Below are 12,099 nucleotides of genomic sequence, written 5' to 3' on the forward strand. Positions count from 1 at the left end.
GTTAGTAAATGTATTTCCTCAGTTTCTCCTTGGAAATGCAACTTGGGTGCTCGAACACAACACAACTAATAAATATCAGAAAGGATAACTGATACAGGAAGTTGTTTTATTACTGATGATTTCAAGAATTATTAGCTAAATTTTGATGTGTGCCATACATATTCATCCTAAATTATTCATTCTCACACACTTTGGATCTTTCGAGATTGAAGAGTGTAGATATATTGAAGTCTTTTTCTGGTATTAAAACTTGAGTAACACAATTTTTTATAATTCAAATGATAATAGAAACATATTCTGAACTGTAGGTTGCCTATTTCGAAAACTCTCATTTCATATTTGAAACAGTGATATTGATTTTCTTTAAATTTCCTTCCTTTCCTTTGTCTTTTATAAAATTTCTCCATTGTAAACTCAATAAATCTACGTATCATGAAATATACAGTGTGTAAGAGCCAAATGGAATAAATTCATTATTTCGGTTACGGTACATATTTTAACAAAATCTCGAAATTTGAATTATTATTTGACATACTTCAATGGAAAAATGCTACCCCTACCTTCAACCCCTGTCGAATGACAGGAACACTTCCAAATTTTTTGAATGGGAAGTATAGGCTTGTGACATATTGTTTGAAAGGCCTCTTTATCCCCTATTCAAAAATGTTATAGCTTTCAAGTTTATTACAGCAATCAAGATAAAATAAATTGAAATCATGTGGTTGACGAAATTCAATAAAATACACCTAAACCTATAACAATACACCCAAAACTCATTTCATGTTGAGGTATTGATAATAAGAAAGTGAGCAAAAACCATGTCAATGGTCTTTTCAGGTGATATTCTTTGAAAAACTGTAAATAATTCCCGTGGCAACGTAAGTTTGAAACGACAACGACATTAGTTATCAGTATCTTAATTTAAGTTCAAAGTGCGTTAACTTCAAGTCTGAAAAATGGTTAGAATAATGAAAATGCATGAAATAACAGTTTCACAAATGACTGGCTACGGAGATGAAATCCGAACACAACAGGAAGTAATTTGCCTATTTAATTACAAATTTCCTAATTTACCTCCCATATCTCAAGAAACAATAAGCAGAATAGAGAAGCAGTTTGGCGAGCTTGGTCATGTAGGGCAGATAAGAAAAGCAGCGGCCAATGCAATGAGTCATGAACACAAATCAGATGTGATGCTTGAGTTTGAGGAAAACCCACATACATCGTGTAGTCAGGCATCAACTACATTCAATGTTAGCCATACATCGATAGTATACATATCAAAAGAAAATAAAATGCGTCCCCCGATTTTGTTGTTTGAAGTTGAAGATGATGTTTGGGCAGGGATTTTAGAAAACCATACCATTGGTCCCTTTTCAATCGAGGTCAACTTGAGTGACGATAATATAATTATTTGGCATCATTCAAAATGATGTCATTCCAAGTTCAGCAAATTTATATCCAGATTCAGTAAACCCTCAAGTTCCAGTGAATACGATATGGTTTCAGCAGGATGAAGCACCTGATAATGTCCGGCATAACCTTGATACAACATTTCCCAATCGGTGGATAGGGAGGCGAGGATCAATTGAATAACCAGCGCGATCACCTGATTTTTCATAATTAGATTTCTTTTTATGGGGATATGTAAAGAGCATCTTATTTTGGACATCTAATTCGTTAACATCCATATTTTTTTTCGTATTCTGCATTCATTACGTTTTTGCATTTTAGTTTTTAAGTGTATTTTATCGAATATCAGGTAACCACATGATTTCAGTTTATTTTATCTTGATTGTTGCAATGAATTTGAAAGCGAGAACATTTTTGAATAGAGAATGAAGAGAACTTTCAAACGATTCATCACAAACCTATACATCTCATAAAAAAATTTAGGATTTTACCCGTCATTCGAAGGGGGTTGAAGGTAGAGGTGACATTTTCATGTTGAAGAATGTCAAATCATAATTTACATTTGCCGAGTTTCGGGATTTTTTTCAAATTTGCACAGTAACCGAAATGATGAATTTATTCCATTTGGCTTTTACACACTGTATGTATATAATATAGTTAAAATTCAGCCTTCACATTTCCACACACTCTCGAAACCATTCATAAAAAAGTATTTGTTCACTCACCACTTTGTTATCTGCAGCAAAATCGTACCAACATTTTGGATTGCTTTTCATAGTGAAGTAATCCCTCCAAGTCGGACAGACATTGTTTGGATTTTGCCCTACAGAGTTATCTGGAACCGCCAAAACCATCAACATCATCATATAAAAATACATTGTTCATATGGCACAGAATGATCTCACACCGCTCTTGCGAAATTGGACGACTGCTAAGACATGTATATTGTATATTACAAGAGGTGGAACACTTTCCTTTACTCCATCACCAGAAAACGTAAATTATTTTATTTTCAGCGGTTCACCGACCTCACAATCACACGGATATTGAATGCAGTTTTTAACTAATCGATTTTTCTTGTCTGTTTTGTATCAGGTTGCCGGCTAGTTAGTTGACTTGTACTCGATGTTCACATCACTTTTCAGTATAAGTATTATATGTACATCCAACTGGTATGTCCTGAGCTTGTGAAAAAACTATCATTTCCATTACAAATGAAAACTGAATATTTGTACGAGTACTTTTCATGCGATTGGTAAAAAACTCAGAAACAGATATCTTATTTTCTATATTCACTGACATGCATATTTAAGATGAGGTGAATCAACATGAGAGAATCAGAGTATGTGAAAGATATAGAAAAAAAATGTCCATCATAGAATTAATTCAAATGACGTTTCAACATTCGAGATATTCCAATCATTTCCGGAAATATTCATTTCTAACGTTATTGAAGAATAAATTGAGAAATTGAACCATCTTTTTCATTGCCCCCTACTGAGCTGTGCGAGATATATTTTATAAATGTTTAATCACGTCTACGGAAAACCATCACCAATTTTTTTCATGAAAATCTCAAAGAACAAGTTAGCTTTCTTATCGATAACTTCAATGATGTATCGTCATAATCGTTCAGTTAGTGAATTTTAAAACGTCATTGGAATACATTCCAAAATTGGTCAAATTTTTCACGATTGTATCTTCATCTTCTCCGATTTTTCCATGGTGGTCCTCCTTATCATGGACATAGTGCCATGAGGCTATAGAATAAACAATTTTTTTATACACTCATGCTTTTAAAATTGGCTATTCATATTTAAATGTGCTTCGGAGTAGTTGAAAAATTCCCTTTGAGCTTTGGTTTTTCGTATAACTTAATCCTCTGCTGAAATTTCAGGGCACTGTGATTGTTGCAAGAGAAAATGCTCAGTAAATTCGTGGAAATTTTATATTCAAATGGAAGTATGGACGAAATTTCGATTAAAGATGACACTAGCTGAATGGAATTCGCGCTGAAATGACTTTTTTGGAGTATCAAAAATGTGTTTTCCAACATATTCCAACATTTCTATTTTGTCTGATTCGCTATAGGTCGATGAATTTATCAAGTTGAATTGGATTTATCTTGATTGCCTCGTTATTACAAGCTGTAAGATCAAGAGTATCTTCAATTCTTACTGTTGAGAAAGTTTTCATAGTTATTCCTAGAGAAGTATGACTTTGCATCTGCCTAGTTTGACAGGCGAGCACACCAAAGCTGTCCAAACCAAATGTTATTGTGGAATTACCTAACATTCCATAAAAATTGGATCAGGATGGGTTCCAGCCCCTGTATCTTCCGTTAGGTTCTTGGAAGAGTTCGTAGTCCCTCTTGGTGCTCTTTGTACTACTATGAGAGGTTTGAAAGAGTTAACATTGAGCTATTCTTCCTTCATTCATATTGCTGGTGGTCATCAATTTTTATGTCCTGCTGCATGCATTTCTTCACTATATTAATAATACCGCCGTGGTATAGAATGGAGGAAATAACATACCCCCCTGATGACCACATCTTTGACCTCTGAGGTAATAATTGGGAGAAATATCAGTTATTCTATATTGTTATTCGGAAGTGTTGGTGTATAACCTCAAATACATGATTTTTGTAATGGAAAAATCTTTAAAATACTCATCCAAACCCTTAGGTTGTCCTAAGGGTCTGCGCATTTCCGTGATTTTTGACGTCACCTCACCACTATAGAAAATGATATAAAAGTTTAAGTATTAGCAAATTTGCTTCGGCAACATATTCGTCTACTTTGCTGATAGAAATTACCAATATACAGGGTGTCCTCTGGACTTCCTCTTTTCCTCTTTTCCTTCCTCTTTTCCTCTTCATATAACTTTTTTTCCTAAAAGTCTTCGTAACCAAGTTACGGGCCCTCGAAGTTACAAAATGAAAAATGTTTTTCTTTGATATCTTTTCAAGTGAATATTCAAAATCATCCAAATTTTGGTAATTGACTAAACAAATGAATTCCGTCGATGAGCTTTCATGCAGGAGTCAGTTGTTTTGCTACAAAGTCAGGAACGGACTACCCCCGATGGTCCACACCCCAAAACTTTGAAATGACAGATATTTTTCAATATTTTTCAACAAAATAAGGTTACTTGGACAATTTTATGAATAAAAGTACTCGTGTGGAAAGTTGATCGGAGCAACGAGTCTTGATAAAAATGTAGTTCTACTCGACGACATCAAACCCGCTCGTCCACCATTATTTGAAATGAATTATTATCAAAGCAGAAATAATAATGATAACGTTAATTCAACAACATTTATAACAGGAATAATACAAAGTATGCTAAAATGAAGTCGTAAACAAAAAGTACAGTACCTATATGGAAGTTTAAGTCACAATTGTGATAGCAGATATTTTTTCAAAAGAAATATCAAGTTCTGTAGATTCGTGGTGTTTTTAAAGTAACAAGCTACTCTACTATGAAATATCGAATTCATTCCATATTTTGTATGTACATAATACGTGTGGAATAATCACGTTTCGTGTTGATCAGTTATCTGAATCTCATGAAACTCAACATTCGAATGTTTCAAATTCTTCTTCACAACTAAACTGTTGAGGAGTTTCACTGATAATTATAATTTTATGGGAGAAATTCTTTAACACGAATCTAAATTTAGCTGAAAAAACGCACATCGGAAAAAATATTTACTATACTAATAAAAAGCAAACGAATGAACTACAAAAACGGCTGCACATGATCAGGTGAAAAATATCCAGGGAATAATATTTCTTTCACAGATGTTGACAAAAAAACCTTTTAGAAAGTTTTGATAAAAAATGAGAAACTGGAATGCGATTTTGTTTTGTTGAGTGGTGCGTTGTCATATGACTATCATTGTATTGTCAATATTCTATAGGATATTTTGAATTTTTTGATATGGCCGAACAGTTTACATTCAATGAATATGCAGATATGCATGTATTTTATGGACGAGCATTTTGTAATGCTGCAGAAGCTCGTCGTCTGTATTCCGAGCATTTTCCCAATCGAACGGTACCGTCAAGAGAAACATTCAAGCGTGTCGATCGCAGCTTGAGGGAGACAGTTATGTAATAATTGATAATTGATTTGAGCACGTTGTTTTATTTCGATATTATTGTAGGTACAGTTTTGCCAAAACGAGGTGGTGAGGGCGCTCCTAGGACTGTACGTACCGTTGTATTGGAGGAAAATATTTTGGAAGCCGTCGCTGATGATCCTTCAATGAGCATCAGAAATCTATCAGAACAGTTCCATACATCCAAGTCCACCATTCATAGAATAATTAGGGAACAACTGCTCCACCCATTTCACATCCAGAAGGTACATGCCATGACACCTCGAGATTTTCCAGCACGACTGGAATATGCCAATTGGTTCATGGATAGGCAAAGAGAGGATATGACTTTTATTAATCGAGTTTTATTCACTGATGAAGCAGGTTTCAGTAGAGATGGAGTTATCAACTCTCATAATCTCCATATATCGGCCGAAGAAAATCCCCATGGGATATTGCAAACCAAACACCAACGGAAATTCAACGTGAATGTTTGGGCTGGTATCATAGGAAACCATCTTATAGGACCATTCGTTCTACAGGACCGATTGAATGGAGAACGTTATTTGGAGTTCATTCAGAACGATTTGAATGGACTTTTGGAACATGTTCCATTGCAAACCCGAAGAGATATGTGGTTTATGCATGATGGCGCTCCTCCTCATTTTAGTTTGATTGTGCGTGACCATCTGAACCATATTTTCCACAATAGATGGATTGGTAGAGGTGGGCCATATTCATGGCCATCGCGGTCTCCGGATTTAAATCCATTGGATTTCTTTCTGTGGAGGCATCTAAAAAGTCTTGTTTACGCTACACCTATTCACACAAGAGATGCATTGTTGAATAAAATAACATTACATTGTGAAGCCATACGAAACGACCCTGGAATGCTATTTCAAGTACAGAGAGGGTGTCTTCGCAGACTAAAAAAATGTATAGAGAGAGAAGGTGGTTATATCGAGCAGTTTCTGTAGCGGATTTTTCATTTCTGTTTGCTCTTGAGGCTCTTGAGTTTGTTCAGTTAAACGTGTTTGCATTATAAAAACTCGTTATGAACATTTCCATTTTCCTTAAAAACTAATATTTTCGAATAATGGTAGACATCTCAGGATAAATGTTGTTGAATTAACGTTATCATTATTATTTCTGCTTTGATAATTATTCATTTCAAATAATGGTGGACGAGCGGGTTTGATGTCGTCGAGTGAAACTACATTTTTATCAAGACTCGTTGCTCCGATCGACTTTCCACACGAGTACTTTTATCCATAAAATTGTCCAAGTAACCTTAATTTGTTGAAAAATATTGAAAAATATCTTTCATTTCAAAGTTTTGGGGTGTGGACCATCGGGGGTAGTCCGTTCCTGACTTTGTAGTAAAACAACTGACTCCTGCATGAAAGCTCATCGAAGGAATTCATTTGTTTAGTCAATTACCAAAATTTGGATGATTTTGAATATTCACTTGAAAAATTATCAAAGAAAAAATTTTTCATTTTGTAACTTCGAGGGCCCGTTACTTGGTAACGAAGGATTTTAGGAAAAAAAGTTATATGAAGTACTGGTGATATTTTGACCCCATCTATACATTCCCGAGAGGAAAAGAGGAAGTCCAGGGACACCCTGTATATTACACCACATCACACTAACACCACATCACACTACCAATATAAATATCACATCACATCACATCACTACACTTCAAACTATGCGACGAGTGGTGAACTCAACCAAAACATCAACTACTCTGCCAAAAATCAATTATATAATACAACAACGTCGTATAATCATTACATAAATTTGTAGTTGATCTTGACTCACTTCTCTGTAACAGAAACTCGATCACCTTTTCTTCGTATCAGGTATGTAGTCAAGCAATTTTGGCAAAAGTTCACCCCCGGAATATGTGGTAATTTTGATGTCTCTTTTTTCAAGTGTTTTACCTCGTCCCTTCTTCACTGATGAAAGAAAATTTTCATATGCCACATCATTGAAACTTGTTTGTTATTCTAGTTGTAAGCCATACCCAGAAGTTTTGTTAATAGACAAAATCATAAATTCAAGTGAGTTTTGAAACTCGCTACTGATCAAAATATGTGTGACAGCTCATTGGATCAATAAAAATATTATCAAAGTATCGAAACAGATTATATACAATTGAAAAAGTGAACATAACAAACTCTAATTTCTTGGGACATATTGTACGGACTAATATATCTACTAACTATCGTCGGTAGGGACATTAGAGAGATATTGATAACGATTATGGAAGTGACAAAAATGAATTTTATCAGTTCGTACTTACATTGTCTGATAATATATGAAATGATTTTAAATTCCTGACAGAATCAATAAAATTGAAATGAATAGCTGAAAATAACAATCATATTGAGCAAGAAAAACTCTGAGATGACATTACAATAAAATAATATACCAGCAACAATTGAAAATTGCAAAATTGGAAAGAAATAAAAATTTAAATATTTCAAGTTCCTTCACGACGTTCCGATTCGGGTCATCACCCGAAGACGATTGAGGATACTAACAAACGAAACATCATGAAGTAACTTGACTTGAAATCTTTAAATGTTCATTTCTTTTCAATTGTTCAATTTTCATTGTTGCTTCTCTTTTATTTTGTAGAAATTTCATTTGAGAGTTTGTTTTGCTTAATATAATTGTGAGTGTCAGCTATTCATTTTAATTTTATTAATTCTATCAGGGATTTCAAATAATGTATTATTAGACAATGAATGAATGTCCCATATAATGAAATATACCATGAAACATTGTCAAAAACCTTCAAACAAAGAGGTTATGTTGGGTTAAGTTAGGTCAAAATTGAGTTTATCTATTCGATTCTCGTCCGCAACCTACAAGGGTTTATTGTGGCTCACACCTATTCACATTCGATCAATTAAACCCAGGTTCTTAGCGAACCCGATTAGTTTGTAAGGTGAGTGGTCTTTCAGGTCAGATGTCAAGAGTACGGCTCTGCCGAACTCTAAAAACCTGATTTGGTCCCCAGCGAGGCACGCACAAAGTATGTGCTCAGCAGTTTCATCATTTTCCAAACAAAGGCGGCACACACTGCCTTTCCACAGTCCGAGTCTCTGCATATGATGATTCAAATGACAATGACCTGTTAGACATCGTAGATCATCCCTACTCTAGCCCAATAACTATATGGTTCGAAAGGTTAATAAACGCCTTGGAGTGAGCCAATCCTGGAAAATTCTGCCAGAAGTCCATGAATCTTCTTGCCATCCAGGTGTTTAATATTTGTTTGGCAAAGCCTAAAGCGATGCCAATGACAGGTTCTGGTCCAATGAAGCTGCTTGCTGCACATTTATTCGCAAGTATGTCAGCAGCCTCATTGCCTTCCAGGCCAGTATGGCCAGGAATCTAGACCAGAGATAATCTGTTAAGTCGTCCTATCGAAGAGAATCGTTTTTGGCAATTAGCTCCCAATTTAGACGTTGCTCAGCAGGAGCCAAGAGCTTCCAACGCCGCTTGACTGTTTATATCTCTGCCCTGGGTCTGCGACTGAAAACACCTGCACGAGAACCAGAAACTGTTTTTGATCCATCTATGAACCAAAAACCATCTGCTCTCAATATTTCCTTCTCTCAGATGATCCAGTCCTCTCTAGTTGGTAACAAAACTTCATAAGGGAGGTCGTAGTTGAGAGTTGGGGTCAGGGAGTTAGGGGTCATTTCCAGAATGCTGTGACTTTCAGTGTCCACCACTGGTCTGTTGCACTCTGCATTAAATCGATTTGTGCAATTGGCAATGTGCACAATTCTATTTGCAGTCCATCTAGCCTCCCTTTCCAAAAAATGTGGAGAGGAGGTAGATCTAGAAGGATCTCCATGGCCGCTGACGGTGTGGTACTGATGGCACCACTGACGGCCAGACAAACCTGTCTCGATAAGCCAAAGAGATTCGCCTGGGCCGTTTTCTGTATATTTAGTTCTGTTATCCGTAACCAGGCAATTGCATCATAAGTGATAATTGGTCTGACAATCATCACATAAATCCGATGGAATGGTTTGGGACCTAAACCCTCATTATTACACAAATCCTTCGACATATCCATAAAGACAGTCTGTCTTTGTGTAAAACTTTTTACAAGTGAGCGTTCCAAGTAAGAAAAATCCCAAGATATTTCACCTCCGTTCCAAATGGAATAACCTCACCTTTGGGGAAAACTGGCGTTAGATCGTCCAAGTTCCTCCTCCTGGTGAAGGAGATTTCAGCACAGTTTTACTGGGGAAAAACAGACTCCAGGCAGCAACAGTTAACAACGTCCATCGTGCTTTGGAGGATATTACAAGCTACCCCTCCCGACGTGGACCTTGCCAAGATGACAAGGTCATCTGCATAAGTTTGCAGATCTACTTCTCTTCTGTCGAGGAGCATCAAGCAGACTATCCATCAGAAGCGACCACGGTAGGGGAGATATTATCCCACTTTGAGGGCAGCTTCTGGTAACCCTGAACCTAATGGCATCGTCTTGAAGAGTTGTAGTTTCAGTTCTGTTCACTAGCATGGTATAGATCCAGCCAGTTATGGTCGATTCTATACTTTTCCAGACATAATCCTATAGATTTAGGTAGTGCATTGTCAAACGCTCCTTCAATATCGAGAAATACAGCAACCGCGATCTCCTTGTTGTCAAGGGATTGAAAGATTTTCTCTACAAAGTTGTTTAATGCTAAATATGTCGATTTGCCGGTTTGATAAGCATACTGGTGGTTATTCAGAGGGGATGCAGAATTCCGCTCTCCAGAGAGAATCTTGTTAATTCTAGTTTCCTTGTTGTTTGTCGTTAGAGTAGTTTTATGAAGCTCCCAGTTACCTGACTCTTCAGCTCGATTGAATGATCGTCGAACTTCTTCATTTATTTTTCGAAGCTTTTGTTCCACCAATAAGAGTTATGGTTATCTCTTTCAAACTTCAGTGGACAGTTCTCATGATAGGATGAAATCATTGCTTCTCGAAATCGATCCGCTACTGTATCCTGTGAATAATAATGAATCCGTCCTCAAAGTACAAGTGGAGGGAGTTTTTTCACTCACTCCAATTAGTAGATTTTGAGTTACGATATTCCACTACTGGATTGAAAGGGAAGAGTTTTGACAAAATGTGGATGGAAATTACAAAAAAAAATTACTTCAAATAACTCATCATGAAAATTTGTGAATCTTGATCAAAAGTTTCTTTCAGATACAAACTGGAGGTGGAAGCCAATTCTAATTCCGAACAGAAAAATATTGAATGACACGAAAAAACGGTTTTCTAATCATTTTCAAACATATGAACTCCTAATAACGCGTCATAGACTAGGAGAGGAAAATAGAAAAAATTCATTTGCGGAGAAGCGACCTATACATGGAAAGGCCATGAATTTCTGTTCGACTTTCATAGAATCATTTCTCCACATCAATCAGGGTCATTAACTTTGTCAAATTAGTTGATGCCTGCGTTAGGATTGAAGGTCATTCATTCTTGTACGCCATCGACTGCAAAATATTATTAGACAACTAAAGTCTTTAACGAAAATAAACCATTTCCAAATCATCGGGTATTTTTTATTGATATTGATGATAAGCTCAGCTGTTTATTTGAAGTTAAAGATAATTAATTTTTATTAGTGTCAAGAGGAGGGATGAAAATTTGATAGGACTTTCAATCCTCTCTCTATGAATGGTAAAAAAGTGAATCGAAACATCTGTTTTTAGCTGGTTTGTAGTTTAACATACGTTTTTGGATATTGACAACAAAAAATTAACATGATTAAAAAAAAAATTATTCAAAATTCACTCAAGTTTATCTCCATGAATATTCGAAATTTCCTCCGGTCACTTTCTGATGATAATCAAGTTTCTTAACTGATTTATGTATTACATTATAGAATGTTTCTGGGGTTATTTTGTTACAAGTACCTCTAATACTACTCATGAGCTTTTTTTTTGATAAAATACAAGCACTACAGGAAAATTATCAAGGCGCTCTGAGAGCGGTGCCTTTCTAAAAGTACCGATTCATATTGGATCCGAAACGCTGCAGATTAAATCTATTTGAAAAAAGTTCTCTGGAGGTTCATTTCACATAAACGCAGTATTCCAAATGAAAAAGTTCTTAAACAGTGAAGTTCGAGGTGTACTGAGTTGAACCTCGAAACGATGAGCAGACAGTTCTGGAATAGACTTCATTGTATAACGTACACCATATATATAATTCCTCTCCACAAAAATAATCTAAAAGAATTTGCCTACCTACCGATTCGAATAATTTCAGTTCATCAGACAAGCTCAAGACCAGCCTATTGTGAGATAGAGATAATCCTTTCTGCTCAAACATAACATCAATTGAAAACTCATTATTTGGGTTTGTGAGCTATGATAAACGTTCTGGCATATTTTGAATGGATTTCGAGGTACTAACCTCTTCATTTCTGGAATAAACGACACTATGTTGAATTTTTGTCAGATCCTATTCATTTCGTGGATGGAATGTTCGATAGTATAGCTAGCTATCGCAGAAACATTTCAACAAAACACGGGCATTTTTCCTTT

At 35.8% G+C, this 12,099-nt stretch overlaps 1 protein-coding gene across 1 annotated transcript in view; it reads right to left on the reverse strand.

The window, feature by feature from the left end:
* The window catches only part of LOC111508578 (lipase 3), a 45,064-nt gene extending 42,365 nt beyond the window's left edge, over window positions 1-2,699 (reverse strand). The window contains exon 1 of the mRNA XM_074185203.1: window positions 2,139-2,699. Coding sequence (XP_074041304.1) covers window positions 2,139-2,291 — 153 coding nt within the window. The 5' untranslated portion in view covers window positions 2,292-2,699. The remainder of the gene's footprint in view (window positions 1-2,138) is intronic.
* Window positions 2,700-12,099: the final 9,400 nt, after the last annotated feature.

This window comes from Leptinotarsa decemlineata, unplaced genomic scaffold (genome assembly GCF_025532065.1).
Source record: "Leptinotarsa decemlineata unplaced genomic scaffold, Ldec_3_MD MMD2_tig00026369_RagTag_RagTag, whole genome shotgun sequence".
Taxonomy (NCBI): Eukaryota; Metazoa; Arthropoda; class Insecta; order Coleoptera; family Chrysomelidae; genus Leptinotarsa; species Leptinotarsa decemlineata.